General features: G+C 33.3%; 1 protein-coding gene across 1 annotated transcript; it reads right to left on the bottom strand.

Annotated features, from left to right (window-relative positions):
* Positions 1–3299: 3299 nt before the first annotated feature.
* On the bottom strand, positions 3300–16167 carry LOC143225486 (G1/S-specific cyclin-D2-like). The gene is made up of 3 exons (XM_076454976.1): positions 15668–16167; positions 8478–8693; positions 3300–4464 (listed from the first exon to the last, which is right to left on the bottom strand). The coding sequence occupies exons 1-3, from the start codon at positions 15878–15880 to the stop codon at positions 4261–4263; spliced, it is 633 nt and encodes a 210-aa protein (XP_076311091.1). The 5' UTR covers positions 15881–16167; the 3' UTR covers positions 3300–4260.
* Positions 16168–18084: the final 1917 nt, after the last annotated feature.

Below are 18084 nucleotides of genomic sequence, written 5' to 3'. Positions count from 1 at the left end.
CAGGGGCTCCATTCCCCTCGGACACAGCAAATAACCAGATGTGGCTTTGTTATAAGAAAATACATACAACTATAAACAAACAAAACTCTCTAGGACCTCTAGCGGCAATTATGCAGTTCATTATCTTCAAAACTGGTTGAAGGATAAACTTGCTTATGGATTCTGTGGTATATTTTATTAATATAATCGTCCTTCGTAATTAAAGAGCACCATCTTAATCATCCATTGATTTTGTGTTCGGAAATGACTGATTAGCACGATTTGAAGCTCATGCGTAATTTTTGAATGACATGTCATTACGCAAACCTATTAAGTGATAGTATTTGGCATCTTCTCTTTCATAATACATTCAAATGTTTTGCAAAAATTCTTTTACGGTATTTAAATAACAACCAATATTTAGAACAAACGTTATTTTTACAAATTATGCTATCAACATATCTGATTCAAATTTATATTGAAATTTTTATTTTGAAATGTTAAAAAACCCCACAAAAACACAGAAAAAAAGATTTAATTTTGAGGAAATTAGTTACATGATTAACAAGCATTGCTGTAAGGTATTTTCTAGAGGTCAATATTAACCTTAAACACAGAATGCTACATTCAGATCCTAAAAGTACATGAAAAAGCTATAGTTACTTGCCACCAAGAGTCTTTGTATCAAGATAAAGAACCCTATTAGTATTAAATATTACGATGTATATGCCTCTTATGGGCCTGGCATGGCCAAGCGCGTAATGCGTGCGATTCGTAATCCGAGGGTCACGGGTTCGCGCCCGCGTCGCGCCAAACATGCTCACCCTCCCAGCCGTGGGGGCGTTATAATGTTACGGTCAATTCCACTATTCGTTGGTAAAAGAGTAGCCCAAGAGTTGGCGGTGGGTGGTGATGACTAGCTGCCTTCCCTCTTGTCTTACACTACTAAATTACGGACGGCTCGGTGCAGTGGGCTAACAACCTACTCACTTAAATACCTGTTGAAGAATCCGCAAGCGATTGTGGCCCTATGTTCCTTAATGGAATCTAATGGTGATAACTAACTAACCTATAAGCCTCTTATGTTACGTTTTATGCAATTTTTAGAAAAGTATTAATAATTAGGTAGGATTTTGTATACAATAAATTTAAATATAAAAAGATATCTTCAGTAATGATATCCTCAATAGACGCTAAATGTATTTAAATTTCAGCGTCGGATTCATGTGTATATTCAACTGTAAGTTTTAAGTTCCAAATTATTGACGCGCAAATAACGCTGTATCACAACTGAGACAGTAGATCGACTCCAACTTTGAAGGCTGGTTATTCTTATGCGCGTATTAAAACTGTAGTTGATTCAGTTAATTAGGGTATTTTCCGAATGTCCTGTGTAACGGATCTTAATAGCGCAGGTGAAGTTATATAATGAAATTCAGAAAAACCCGTTTCACACCAGGTGAGATAGAAAAAACACTAGACAAGCCTACAACACATCACGTCACATCTTACCATGCATTGTTGGGGAAAGTCTACCTTTAAGTTAACATTTTCAGTGACACAATGTTTGACCAAATCTAAACTACAGGCGAGTGGGTTTGACACACTCACTTTTATAAGAAATATTCACAAATGTCGATTCCATAGTCCTGGAGGTTCCAGAGCCTTCTAGTTTATGTTTACAAAATATAATTTCATTTACACCAGTGACTTTACACCAGGCCTGGCATGGTCTAGCGCGTTAAGGCGTGTGCTTCGTAATCTGAGGGTCGCGGGTTCGCCCCCGAGTCGCGCCAAACATGCTCACCCTCCCAGCCGTGCGGGCGTTATAATGTGACGGTCAATCCCACTATTCGTTGGTAAAAGAGTAGCCCAAGAGTTGGCGGTGGGTGGTGATGACTAGCTGCCTTCCTTCTAGTCTTACACTGCTAAATTAGGGACGGCTAGCATAGATAGCCCTCTAGTAGCTTTGTGCGAAATTCAAAAACAAAACAAACAGACTTTACACCTACAATTTTTTGTTACCACTAGAACTAAATGTTATTGGAAACGTCTCTGATGCACTGATGCGCTAATGCACTTTGTATTTGAAAACTGAAATTCATCATTTGTATGATAAAAAAAGGAATGTGGAAAGCACACATTAGTTGACATAAAACATCTGTAATTGAAGTTGACTAATGGCCATTCTGTACTCCGCAAATTTTAATGTTAAAGTAACTTTCTTACAATGTACACGAGCATACAAGTTGCCTTGTCTGTTACTCATAGATTTTCTGTTTTGACTAAACCAATCGAAAACAGCAGCATGATAAAGAGGACCCACACGGTAAACTTTTCAAGGAGTTTAAAAAGACACCTGGAAGTAGACCTATACTTTGATCTCGGGGGAAACAAACGACACTGCGGGCTTATGAAAAAAGGAAACATTGCACAATGACATCTGCCAGTTCACGCAGCATTTGCCATCTTCCTTTTTTATCCTCATAAAATAACTTCTCTTGTTATCCATCGCCTTATTCAAGCTCGCGTGGCTCCTTGTTGTGCCACGTGGTTCACGTGATGTTCGGGCTAAAATACCAAGGGATTCGAACAACACTCCTCGCTTTAAAAAAAAAGAACAGCATATGGTCCTTACAAAAGAAGGAGTAAGTATTCTAGAGATTCGCAGCGCAAGGTACTAGACCACGAACAGAATAAAAATCTAGAATCATGGGCACAATAAAGTGATTTTCGAAAGATTGAATAACGTTTCTTTATTTAATGATAAGGATGACACTGCTAAGTGCAGCAATTTATTGTCTTTGGTATTGGTACAATTACAATGCTTTATACAATTACTTCACACTCAAGAAACTGTTCCAGGCTTAAAACATAAGGTCAAGTCATGTACTATGAACAAAACAAAAAAACAAATTGTCTGGCTTGAAGACTAGAAAGGTTTATTAATTTATGTATTCAAATAGTTAATGTTTACAGCTGTACTTTATTTTAATTAGTAAATGCTAATTACATGCTTGTGGCGAGAATATGGAATATCAGAAACTTGACTTAAAAGTGTGAAAAAGAAACTGATATTAAACGAAGTACCCTGTCTGCATGTTTTAAGAAAAAAACACACCAGTAATATATATCATCGAATCAGTAGACTACATGTATGAGTCAAGGTACTCAATGAGCATAATACAAATATGCACGCTGAAAAATCAACAATAACATAAGAGTTTTACTTTGAAAGGTGATTGCTACTCACTTTCTGTACCAAACAAGTCCCAAAACAAGACAAGAAACCATAACTAAAACACCAAACCATAAAGTGACCAACTCACCAAATTGTTCACCCAGTCAAAATCATAGTTCCAAAAAGTCAACTATTTCTGATATAATGAAAAAAAAACACAGCATAAACTAGTGTAAATACAAAATTAGGTTGAAAATAAATAGATCAATGTAAAAATTAGTTTTGCTTCACGAATATCTACTAAGTAGTGAGCCTGTAGGTGATAAGCAAAAAGCTTGATATGGCCTGATGTTTAGGGCGATCGACTCATTCTGCGTGCGACAGGTTTGAGAAACATTATCGACTATATCTCTTTTTTTTCAGTTATAGGGTTTTATAATTTCATGGTAAATTTTAATATTTATTGTTAAATAGAAGTCCAAGAACTGGCGAAGGGTAGCGTTAATTAATTGCGTTTCCCCTAGACAGACGACTAGCGCAGATAATCCTTGAGTAACTGTGCATGAAATTCGAATAAACAAACATCGTTGAGTAAAGACTGCAGAATAAATTATACTGATGTCATAAGGATAATCATTCTAAGGCGTAGTCAATTGTTAATTATGACACCATAAAGAAAACATGCAATTTCTAGTGAGAAAACGTGTAATAGCGCGACAAATAGTGATCTTGAAGATATGTATTTCAGTGATATAGCAATAGCGTATTGGTTAACACTGCCTCTTAGACGGTAAAGATAGCCGAAGGTTGTGGTATACAGATTTGATAATTTTATTACTCTCGCAATGTTTCATAACGAATGTAATAAATATCTCGTGAGTAGTTTCCCAAATGAAACTCATTTAAAAAAAAAAAAATCAGTTAATGATCACTTCTGTGTGTATTTTTTAATGTAGAGATAAGAATAACACTTTCTTTTATCCTGTAAGATGTACTACCTATAAGCTGGATTGATATAAACAATATTAGCATTCTGTTATTGTAATTATTTTAGCTTATTTTTCTACTATTTTGATTACTCATGTTGTGCAAGTTATTACTTAAATAAAAAAAAAACACTTAAAGATATAGATCAACTGAATCTTGCCTGTTGAACACAAAGATATAAAAATACTGGCATGTCGCCGCACGGTGGCGAGGTTCTCCTTCACTGACAGTCGCAATAAAAGGTGGTCAATAAAATCATTGGCTACCACCGAAGCTAGGTCCCACTTTAGTCTTCCCAGAAGAAGAAGTTCCCAGGCCTGTAATAGAAATGTTATTTAAATATTTTTAACATTTTGATTTATATATTTCAGACTTATATAAAATTTCAAAGGCTCAAACTCAATGAAACGTTTTAAAAATATTTGTTATCTGCTTTGAAAGCAAAATTTTAGAACGACAAATAAAAAATAAATAAATACGAGTAACTAATTAAAGATATTTATTGATATTTAGATACTTATTGTATAAAATGTGAATAACCTGCACAAAGCAATTAAAGGATAGTTTTATAATATTATACATATAGCAAAACAAAAATATATTACAAAATAGACAGTCATTTCCGCCGAGTCTTTACCGCGAGGTGCTTAATACAGAATGTACATTTGGATGTCTAAAATATTCAGCATTTAATTTATATCATCTTACTTAACACTAACATTATTTTGATTGATCTTCACAAAAGGTTAAATAGCTTGAAGAAACTGCAACATTTAAATTAAATTCAGCTTAAAAATCAACATGCTTATAAGCAAAGATTTACTTTTAAAACTTCTAAATATTCATATAAAAACTGGAAAGCATCTGATTTGGTTTAATAATTCTTTGTACTACATAAAGTAAAAGTAAATAATGGTGTGATGCTTGGAATAAATCTAGAAATACGGTAATCCTGTGCGTGCAATACGAAAAAAGATGAAAGGAAATAGGATGAAAGGAAGACAGTGAAAAAACTAAACATGCAACATACGTGGTTTTGATTTCATTCATACATTGTTTTTGATTATCTTTCTGGCACGTAAAGTATTTTGTTCTTTTCTTTTTTATTACGATGCCATAAAGAAAGCGTGCTATTTCTAGTGGGAGAATGCGTAATTGCACGAGAAACAGTTATCTTGGAGATATGCATTTCAGTGCCATAGCAAGATCATATTTGTTAACACAACTTCTTAGACGGTAAACGTTGCTGAACGTTGTGGTAAATAAATATGATTATCTTATTACATTCACATTGTTTCATAATAATGCTTTTCTGCACTATTAAATAACCTATTATACGCAAACATATATGTAAGCTATCAATTTGTGTGATATCCAGAGGGTATGTTACATTAAAACGGTTATCACATGTAAGGGCATAATTCAGTAAACTAGGACCCATAATGATAAGACAATTCAGAAATAGATTAAATGGCATAGCATCAGGGACTTACCCATGAGTGGGGCCCCAAGCAATTGCCCAGTTTACCCAATAGGAAAAACTGCCTCTGCTCACGTAACAACAACAGCCAATAAAATAAACTCGTGGTGGACGGATATGCAACAGACCTACATTTTGAAATTGTTCAACCATAGATATATATTAGATGCCATTGAAAACTGATTGCTTTTGTGAAGGCTATGCAACAACCCCTTCCTAGAGAAAAGAACCATCCATGCACTGCCGATTTCATTTAGTTCTACAATAGGTCAGTGGCAAGTTTAAGGATTTACAACATAAAAATCATGGTTTGATTCCTCTTGGCGGACAGAATGCTGATAGACTATGTGTATCTTTGTTCTAAGACGAAACAAAATATTTAGTTCATATTTTAGATTTAACCATAATCCTTGCTTGGCTGCTTTAAAACGACGTTCAGCACTTTATTAAACCGTAAACAAACAAGCATATTTTTTTAAGTGGGTGAGTTTTTATTGCTATTTGAATATACAGAACCCATAAAATATAAAATTTTAGCTTAGTTTGGTAGATACAACATCTCACTCCAAAGTCAGTTTTTCGAAATATAGAAATAAGTTTGAAAGCACTAATGATTAGTTTGAGTTTCGCGCAAAGCTGTTAAAGGGCTATCTGCACTAGTTGTTTCTAATTTAGCAGCGAAAGTTAAACTGAATTCAATTCTTGGGCTGCTGTTTTACCAACAAACAGTAGGATTGACTGCCTCATATTACGCCCACACAGCTGAAATGGTTAGTATGTTTGGTTGGGATTTGACCTCGCGACCCTCCGACTGCGCGTCGAGCACCTTAACCTCCCGACCATCTTGGGCTTATAAGTGATCGTTAATGTACGTATACGGTTTTTACAAACGATCTTAATATATCTTTTTTTCACATTACTTTTTAGTTCATATTGAATCGGGATAGAGCCTAGTTTCAAATTTTATCACTTTTTCGTCAAACAATTACAGAAACACAATTGTTGCAAAAAGTAGTTTTTTTTTCTTCCAGTAATGACAAAAGAGAAAATGTCAAAATAATGCAAGTTCTTTTGAAAGCATTTGTTGAACTGTCCAAATGTAAGGGGTTGGATCTATTGATTTTGTTATTTGGGCAAATTTGGGAGGATTCTCTATTGGCTTTATTATTAGAGATCAATTATCATATAACAAATTGCTTTTCAAGTCTTAAAACAAACCGCAAAGAAGTGTTTCGACAGCAAAATAGCAATAACTGTTGGTAAAAGTCTTAAAATATAAGTCATGTAGTTGTTAACAATAACCAGCAAATACTCTGCAGCTATGTGATGCATTCGGAACGTATAAAATGATTTTGTAAAAAACGTTTCTTATTACTATCCAAACTTAACAATGTAACAAGTTCAAAAATGTTTTATCTCCTAAATAGTAATAATTTTCTACTGTTATTTTATGATCGATTGAGTTTTTTAACATAGCTTTTTTTACAAGCATTACATACATTGTCCATTTTATTACACTTTTCTTAACACTAATTTCATACTGTTAACGAAACTCACTATTTTCTCATCTTACCACTATAGTTATTGGACGACTTTACTAAACTTTCATAAAGTTAGCTGAAAGCAAAACTTATTTCAGCTACTTAAAAGCAAAATTTACCTACAGCTATTTTGAAGCACAACTTTCATATAGCTACTTAGAAAATTGGTTGTCTTCTCTTCGAATTGCCTCCCAGTGGCTCAGCGGTATGTCTGCAGACTTACAACGCTAAAAACCGGATTTCGATACTCGTGGTGGGTAGAGCACAGATAGCCCATTGTGTAGCTTTGTGCTTAATTCAAAAACAACAACTCTTCGAATTATTAAAAATACACAATTGTTTTATATACTTGTTTCTTTCTATGCTGTAGACATTTCAATACTTATTTTTAATTATTAAAAAAATAATATCTTACATGTTTCTTTTACATAATGAACTAGGTTTAAATTTGCTTTTTTTTAACTGTACTTATGAGGTAATTAACAAAACGTATATTCATATTGATTTTAAAATATAACGATCAAATAACATGCAAACACCTCCATACTTCTGTTGCATTTTAATACAATTTGTAATAGCTTAGCCGAATGTGATCCTAACTTTTAGTACAATGTAACATTTTAATTCGCTGGTTGGTTTGGCGTTTCATGGCGTAAAGCAATTAAGCTATCTGAACATTTTGAAACGGACGTATCACCCCTACTGGCTCAGCGATAAAGTCTATAACGCTAAAAATCGGGCTCAATACCCGTGTTGAATACGGTGCAGATAGCCCATTGTGTAGTTTGCGCTTAACAACGAACTGACGTATATAGAGGTAAAACACTCAGAAAAATTCAACCGTGTGTTTTTAACGTAACTAAAATTTTGATATATCCTATATATTATACATTAGGTGACATTTTACAAAAGCTTGTAGTGAGATCCTATATATAGACTGATACATTAATGGCCGCGTATCTATAAGAAAGGTTTAGCGAAACCTATGTTTCCTACTTGTGAATGCGAATAGCAGTTACAGTAAATTTTATAAACTGTGTCCCAAATGTTTCCTGTCTTATCAGATCTCGCTTATTAAAATGTACTTTACCATTCCAGAAGCATGGGGTGTTTTAATTTGTTTTTATTAAAAGCCGTTTTAAAAGATATGTAGATGTTGTTCAGACATTCTGCTTCCTTTAGATATGAAAATTAATGTAAAAGTCATGAGATGTGCTAAAAGAGTGACAGTGATAGATGTGAAATAAAGTTATATACTGTTAACCATCACATTCTCGAAGGTTTTCAACACAGTTATATAAAATCTCACCATAATTTCTTCTTTGGTAACAGAGTAATCTGTATAATAAACTAAAACATCAACCGTTAGATGCCGGGACTGTCGAAACTTTGACGCTGTCAAAAGACAGACTGCTCCTAATAGTTGCAATTGCGACTTTTTAATGTTCACCTTCGCCAAGAACCTGTCCATGTAGTTGACAGCAACGGGAAAGACAAACTCTTCACAGTTCTGTTCTTCACATACCTAAAATTCATTATACAGTAAAGAAATCAAGATATTTATTTTAATCTAAATTTTCTTAAATAAAAAAAACTAATTTAATAACATTAAAGAAGCAAGCGCAAGTTTATGGAAATGATTGAACATTGGTTGATATACGATAGGCACAATCGTGTTCTAGGTGTTATATGTAGTTACCTTTCATGAAAATACTGTTTGGGTGTGAACCAGATTAAGCAAATGAACAGTAATTATTATGAATGTTATTTTAGTGATTTACAAATAATATATTTTAAGGTTAGGATGGGAATAAAACACCGTTTATTTTACTATTTAATTTTAACACAGGTTATGTTTTTATATTTAATATTCTCATTACTAAATTTACAACTATTCACAAGAACTGTGAATCAATAAGCTAGTCTTTATTTCACTGCCTGGCATGATCAAGTGGTTTAAGGCACTCGACTCGTAATTCGAGGGTCGGGCGTTCGAATCCCCGTCACACCAAAAATGCTCGCCCCTTTTAGCCATGGGGGCGTTTTAAGTTGATCAGTTCTACTATTCGTTGGTAAAAGAGTAGCCCAAGAGTTGGCGGTGGGTGGTAATGACTAGGTGCCTTCCCTCTAGTCTTACACTACTAAATTAGGGACGGCTAGCACAGATAGCCCTCGAGTAGCTTTGTGCGATATTCAAAACAAACCATTTTACCGAAGCAGGTCAAACAACCAAACTATTTAATGATTATTGGTGCAATGAATCATAAGGGAGCATCCCACTACATTTCTCATAATACCTCAAATAATGAACACTTTATCCATCCTTTAAAGGTTTTTTAACACTAGCAGTGAGATAAAATTTTCAAAGATAAAACCAGGAAATATTAGTCACAACCACATGAAAGATTTTTTACAAGTTGTTGATATCTCAAATACTACAGACATACTACTGTGCTACTGGTGGTTAAATAAAAGTTGGATTACATAATTACAAATATAAAATGTACAAAAAGTGAGCTAAAGGCTATAATACTTTAATTAAAATATGTGCATAATATATATCTAGGTCATATATCATTTTATTTATGAATGAATTTTGTTTTCATCAACCTTTTCTGGAAATGAAAATTAAGTTACAAGTAGAATTTTAGTTATAATCCAAATGTTATGAAAAATACAAAAATGATTAAATGATTAAATAGTTTACAATATTAGGTGCAACCATTATATTTTATTTACCTCAAACCTGGTTTGACATTTTAATCCTGTTAAATGGAAATGTGAAACTAGGGGGAGAGGCAATGCCTAACCCACTAACACATTTTTATATGTGTATACCTGCGCGTATATATATATATATGTATATATTACATATTTACTACACATTGTATATTATAGAAGAAAAAGTCACCATCAATTCTGATGAACCAGTGTCGTACGATCTTGGACAATTTTGTGTGCCAAGGTAAAAAGTTCACTACGACCATTACTTTCGGATTCACCTAATTGTGGGTAATTTAGTACAATTTCATCCTTGTCCCGTGAATACCTGTGTTAGTGTACAATAACATAAGTTTATCACTGTAGCTCCGCCATAAACTTTAAATTATTCTATAATGTTGTTTTCTCACCCTTGACACTCTTTTCTATACAGCGATTTTATCAGCGGGACAGAAGCCGACGGTCCCACCCTTACAGTTGAATTTAAACTAGCTTTCATATTTCTGAAAACAACAACAGAGGTATAATTATGATATATCAATAGTAAATATAAACTCAGGCGATTTATAAACCTTCCAGAACATAACGATGAATTCAAATGTTTGAGAACTAATCATAACACGCTGTCAATGAGTCTCGGATGGAGTGCAGATGTAAGAGACTTTCACCACAGTATTCAAAAATAGCTTTCCAAACAAATACGTCAGGTGGCCAGCAATACTTGGGTACATGTATGGTATCAGGACATTTATACAAACGACCATACGTCGATGTCGCTTTTAAATCTGTGAACGAAATTTTAAAGCTTTCTTAAGAGTGTGTGTAAAACGCATATTTTAAGATGGGGAAAATTTTTTGTTCAACAGATTAAAGGTTCTTTGATGGGATCTCCTCTTGTCCTCCCTTTTATGTGAATTATTTATTTTTAATTTTGAAATAAAAATGTTTAGTGTGATTAAGGTGTGTAGATGATACATTTTTAGAGTGATGGAATAGCACTGGGAGGGCCCGGCATGGCCAAGCGTGTTAAAGCGTGCGACTCGTAATCTGAGGGTCGCGGGTTCGCATCCCCGTCGCGCCAAACAAGCTTGCCCTTTCAGCCGTGGGCGCGTAATAAGGTGACGGTTAATCCCACTATTCGTTGGTAAAAGAGTAGTCTAAGAGTTGGCGGTGGGTGGTGATGACTAGCTGCCTTCCCTCTAGTCTTACACTACTAAATTAGGGACGGCTAGCACAGATAGCCCTCGAGTAGCTTTGTGCGAAATTCAAAAACCAACAAACAAACAAACAGACATTGGGAGTGCATAAGAATTTGAAAACCATCATAATTCCATTATTCCTACCATTTTATTCACATCAGAGATGGAAAAAGATGGTCAGCTAAGTTTCTTAGATATGACAGTCAAACGGGACAGTAGATGACTCTTAGCTTCCCGTTTGACTATCAGTGGCCGTAGCACCATCACACAATAGATCGTGCCATCTTTTACAAATTTGTATTTTAGAACGTTAAACATATGTACTTTTGATTTTGATGTGAAAGCAAAGTTAAGTTTATTTAAAACATTTAGCCAGAGATAAATGACATAATCTCGAAATTATTGACAAATTGCATCATAAGCATATTAATTACTTAAGAATGTTAGCACGTACAAGACTGAACTCTAACCTTATACTACTTAAGAGGGAAACCATAAAAACATAAGAGTTAGTTTATCTTACGTTATAGAGGGTAGTGTAACATTTTTCTTTGCGTTGTAAATTAGTCTCACGAGTACAAAGGATAAAATAGAAAAAACTGATAAAAGTGGGATTTATAAAATTCCTTGTATCTGTAGTGGAGTTTATATTGTCCAAACTTGTAGAATTTTAGAATTCAGAATCAAGGAACATAAAATCGCAGTAAAAAATACAAAGTAAATGTAATGGTATTAGCAGACCTTTATTATAGACTAAAGTAACACAAAGTTCATAAAACAGGTGGAAATTAAAACTGAATTAACTATCAGAAAAACTATTGAAAATGAAAAAAACAAAGATGTCGTATTAAACAATGAAGCTGGTCCAGGTCTAGAAATAATAAAGTATTAGACAGGCGTTTAAGTTTGAATATAGTCCTTTTAGGGAATGTTCCTGTTTTTATTAACTATTTGTTGTGTGATAAATTTAATTTCGTATTCTTATTAATTGTAAACGAATGTTTTACACGTTGTGTCATGTTAAATCATTTTTAATTGTAAGCTTTATAAAATCTTTTTTACTTTTTTATCAGTTATCTCTTGTCGTTTGGATGCTAGCCATCTTTGTAGTAACTCAGCAGATGCACAAATATGCTGTAATTATTGTGCAATCTTACATGTAAATCTACAGTACACCAATCATCACACTCGGACTTAATACAGTTATCATAATCCGTTATAGATACGTAGTATCTATCTATCTCTCTAGATGTTTGGGTATATATATTTGTCTACCCAGGAGGCTCAGGTACACTAGACCTCTTCCTCCTTCCATTACTTTGTTGGAGTGACCTGATTACTATATTTCGAGTAAATACTGAATGGCTGGAGTAATATGATAACTATAGTCTGGTCCTTTTCAGGGCAATGTCCATTTATATTGTTTATTTTTTCAATAAGTCTAGAACGTAGGTGGCCTGTTTTATTTTAGCTCTATTTTATTATTACTATTATTACTTTAAATAATTTTATCTTAATGATCTGATGCACAAATTTAACGGGGAGAGGTGTTTAGGTCTCTCTTCATCATATATGCAATATCTGTCTAGTTCGCATAACATCTTATTTTTTCGCCAATTTTTATCAAAATATTTTATTGTACTATGTAGAAGTCTATCTGGTATTGTTTGTGTATTTGAGTAATTGTGCATGAACTTTGAGGAAGTGGTTTTAGGTACTCTGTATGCTGATGTAATTAGTGTATTCTTTAATGTTTGGAGTTTGGTTTGTAATTGTTTTTAACTTACATTGATCCATGCAGGAGCTGCATAGTCTATTACAGGTCTAATGTATGTCTTGTATATTTTAATGATGTTTTCTGGAGTTGTTCCGTAGTTTTTACCAGTTAGACTCCTAGCATAGTTTATTCTTCGCCAAAGTTTAGTTTTTATGTTATTTACATGTTTTATCCATGTAAGTTTTGAATCATATGTTAACCCTAAATATTTTGCGGATGTAGCAGTTTGGAGAAGCTTTCCGTTCATGTAGATCTGAGGTTGAACTTTTTGATGTTTCGTTGATTTTGAAAATATTACTAATTGTGTCTTCGCTGTATTTATTTTAATTCTATATTTTTCGCAATATTCACATAATTTATTCAGTTGTAGTTGTAAGTTAGTGGCTGCTATTTCTGGTGTAGGGGCACTTTTCCAGATTGTTACATCATCAGCGTATACGTACGTAGTAGATTACTGTGTTTTGTGTGTTTTGAATTTCGCGCATTGCTACTCGAGGGCTATCTGCGCAGTATATTACTATACAAAACGAACAGCACTCCTACAGATAATGTAAATAAACGTAAAAAGCTGTTACTTTGACCATTTCTCGAATTCTTTGAAAAGGTTCACTGTACACAGTACATGCTGATGGTTTCTTTTAACTTCGCCAAAACTATACAAGGGCTATCTGCGCCAGTCACCCTTAATTTAGCGGAGAGAAAGTAGCTAGTCATCACCATTCACCGCAAACTTGTGGGTTACTCTTTTTACCAACAAATAGTGGGATTGACTCTAAGATAATAACGCCCCACTGTTGAAAGGACAAGTACGTTTGATGTGATAAAAATTCAAACCCGCGACCCTCAGATTGCGAGTCAAGCGCCCTAACCACCTGGCCATGTGCTTATCTGGTACGTAGTGTAAACAATGGAACAAGTATGTGCAATACTTGCAGCTTACATACATATATATATTTATCCGTTATGCAAGTGGCTATAGCATCATTTGGCACAATAAAAGTCTGCAATCAATGCAGCTGCTACACTGAAATGTTTATCACCTCATACCTATCATTAGCATCGAGTAGGCGTTTCTTCGTATTTTGTTACAATTATTGAACAATTAACTACATATGTTAAAAATATAATAGTTTGGGTAAGAAAAAAAATCAATATACAGATTACGCGAAACGAAGGTGGCATATCGTGTTTAGAAATAAACAGCGCAGACGGGTAGGCACCAACCTAGAAATCAAGATCAATAACATAGATGCACGAGTATTTCAGTATCTGTCGTCCAACTTTCCTCAACTTCTTCATGCACATTTTCATCCAGTGTATGTTTGCGTTTAAAAAATAAAATTGGCCAAATGTAGTAACATTTGGTATCATTTGAATTATTACAGAAGGTAATGATTTTGTTTAAATAAAACATCTTTAAATGAGCTTTAGCATAATTTTGGAAAATTTAAGATATTTAGAAGCACAACATAAATTGTGTGCAATAATTATATAGACATTTCGCTGTTGTCAGTTGTCACATTTTGTTAGATATCGCCTTAAAACTTAATTGTTAAGAACGTTTGATAAAACTCAAGCTATTTATAAAACAAAAACTAAAATTTTAAAATCACTTATATATTACAGAAGACAACCTTGAACAATAAATTCACCGAAATTAATTAGTGTTATAACTTGTAAACCAATACATCAGAGAAACAAAAACTGTAACATTTACAAGTCGAATCTTTGGTAACATTTCGAGAAATTTGAGATACCACTCACGCTATTCTTTTATTAACATAAAAACAAACTGTAGCAAACTAAAAAGAATTATTACTAATTATTCCTTGAATGATGAGCAACAAAAAATTATAACAGACCGACTGTGTTTCTCAAGTCACACTACAAAATAATTACTTTTAACTTGTAAATAAATTTACAAAATATCAGCTTCTAATAAAATAAAATAAAATAGTAAAAATAAGTGAATTAATTTGAAAGCTTCAACAACTTGGTGAATTCATACTGAAGTACGAAAGGTCATCAAACATTTCATTCATCTTATAGGCTAAAATAATAACTAAATATGCCAATATTCTTGTTAAATGATTGAAATCAAAGATATGAAAGGAGAAACTTTAAGAGGAAAATTATATCAATTACTAGAGACCTGAGATTCGTCATTATAGTAAACTAATGCTTCGTATATTATAAGATGTCATCTATAATGTCTTATAGAAACAGTAAAAGTTTCATAAAGCACGAAAGATGTGTATATAAATAAAATAATAAAAGCAGTTACAGGTACGTTTGTTTTAGGCAATGGTTAATGTAAAAAAGTTTATTTTCAATTGTTTAGTTAAAAGTATATAAATTTACATGAGTCGAAAGCGACATGTATACACCTATAATTTCAGCCTAAAACCACTAATCAGCGCTGATCTTCAATCTTTATAAATCTGTGCATATGGCAGATTAATCAGAGCGGTTGATTTGTTAAACTTAACAAATATAGACTAGCTGAATAGATAATTATCTTATTTATTGGACGTATTAAAAATGTTTGCTTTTATTAATTTCTAAGAATTGATAAAAAATATGATTGCTCAAACATATATCTTTTCACATCATTATGACGAGCATGCTTATTGACAGGGACACGAAGTCGCGACCCACAGATTATGAGTTGAGCGCCCTAAGTACCAGACCATGCCAGGCCTGCTATATGTAATAAGTTTTAAAACTTTAAAAAGGAGAATTAGAAAAAAAAAATCGTTATTAGGTAAATAAGCAGAATCTTATATGTTATGAATACCTCACCTCATGCATCCACGTTGTCACTATCTTCCTCATAAACGGTTGGATTTCGGCTTGGACGCTTTTCCAGCAGGCACAAGATACTGTGTATCGTACTTCTGTCGCCAGCAGTAGTTCCAAAACACGCCGGCTACGAAGCATGCAAGGATAGTAAGTCGCACGTGGCGATTGACCCATCGCTTTTTTTTTCGGACACAGCAGACCTAACTCTTCCATGCAGAGTATAAAAAATCTTACGAACTTCAAAAGCAGTATAAAACTGTTCACAGAAAATAGGTAGAGATTTCAGATTCGTAAGTGAGACTTACAATTAAAACTTACGAAATAACTCCTTTACAGAATTCGGGTCAAATTTAATACAAACCTCATGCGTCCGTCCTGTTTTTATGTGTCACAGTACAAAGCCTTGAACACACGCCTATGCTGATTGGGCAAACTAGAACAGCTGTTTTATGCAACCTTTTTTACTATTGGCTAATATTTAGCCATTTATAATATCATCTCATCTGGCAAGTACCGTACTGTCAAAAAAACAAAACAAAAAAAAAACACATAAGCTGTTTAATTTAATGTTTTAGTTATTTGATTTTAGATACACAAAATAATGTTCACTTGATATGAATTATTTTTTTTCCTAATAAATGAGTATTAAAATGTGTTTTATTTAATTAAATAGTTAGAGACGTAAACAACTGTCTTGTTTTTCGCTTTTCAGTATAAACTTAAACGTATTGTAATATGGGTTTCACGTTGAAATATTTATTAATACAAATAAGAACGTTCAGAATAAACTACGAAAGCACAACACCATAAAGTTGAGGAATTATTTACACTACATGAGAAAATAAAAGGACATATAATATACATAATGTTATTTACTGTTAATGAGATTATTACATTTTATTATAAGTGTTTTGAGCCAAACTCTAATAACATATGCCTGTAAGTTTGTACTTCATAGTCTTCAGTGAAGGATTTTCTATAGTTCTGTTTACGCAAATTTCTAAAATAATAATCTCTTTTTTTTTTCTATGACGTAAGAATTTTTTGAAAATCGGGAAGAAAAACAACCTCTTACTTATATACAATTTTTATTTCTTTTACCGCAATGAATATTTTTCATTATTATGTTTGTTAACAAAAACACAAACAAGCAGAAGAAAAGTGAATTTTGTTTTGGAAACCTATGTCCTTAAATCCCATAACTACGCGTTGTAGTCGTTTTTTTTAACTGTAGAATCTGGAGCATCTCGTTTCAATGACCAACAGTAATCAACCATCATGCTGATGTTCCACCTTCCCTGATATCTTAATGAAACCTTTACATTTTTTTTCGCTGACGGCAACGAAAATTTCAGAGAAATAGTCAACACACGAGTGTAAAAAATGCACTTAACAAACACGTTGTTGACGTAAGTTGGGTCTTTGTTGTTTCCTAAAAATCTGTCAATAACATCTTTCAAGGCAATACGCTTCTTTTTCAACTTTCCGCGTTGTGCTTTCGAACTGTTCATCCGAAGCCTGTCTATCAAGGGTTAGATGTAAGCAGATTAGTAGCTTATATATACATACAAAGTAGTTTTCTAATGAATTAACGTAGACACCCTTTAACTTAATTAATTTATCAAAGCAACAATAGAAACACTGCACCGAAGACTCAATTCAAGCAACATATCAAATAAAACGTATTTTATCAGATAATCAACATAAAGATTCTGCCAAAAAAATAATTTTAACAATATTCCAAATAAGTATTGTACAAAGAAATCATTAAGGAATTAATCAATACCGCAGTAATTTCTTTATGTTAACAAATCATTGAATTGTTGTAAGAATAGTACTAATTTATTAACCTTAGGAATGTCAAGAGGGATTGGAAAAAATTATGGTTGATCACAACAAGTAAATAGTTATTAGAAAACGAGTAGAACTACACACGAATAAGTGAGACTTCAGGTGCTATTTTTCGTTTTCATACCTTCTGGCAGAGGTCTGTCATCCGCTAGTTTTATTGGACTCTTTATCAACCGCGTATACCATTGTTTCTTTCGCGTTTTCTTGAGAAGTAGCGAGAACATAGCGACGCTTAATTTCGCGTTTTAGAGCAAAAATATGAAAGGAAGTATGCTATCTACTAATTATTGCTGCAGTCCAAATTACCAAGTTACAAGTTATCTGAAAGATTCAGACTTTTATGAATTGCTGTGACAAGCAAAATAGGAAGAACTAAACATAGTTTTAATGATGTCGCAGAACTTTCAATACATTTCTTCAAACACTTAAAGATACAATAAGTTTATCTTACCCACCGTCAAACTGTCTCGTCCAGATGAACTACTATTTTATGTCATTTGAATCTATTCACTGCGTACTTCTATTACCTCTATTGGCAGATATATTCTTCTTCTGGCAAGGCTTGA

This window comes from Tachypleus tridentatus, chromosome 9 (genome assembly GCF_004210375.1).
Source record: "Tachypleus tridentatus isolate NWPU-2018 chromosome 9, ASM421037v1, whole genome shotgun sequence".
In the NCBI taxonomy this organism is placed as follows: domain Eukaryota; kingdom Metazoa; phylum Arthropoda; class Merostomata; order Xiphosura; family Limulidae; genus Tachypleus; species Tachypleus tridentatus.
This window is presented reverse-complemented; position numbering and strand designations above follow the sequence as displayed.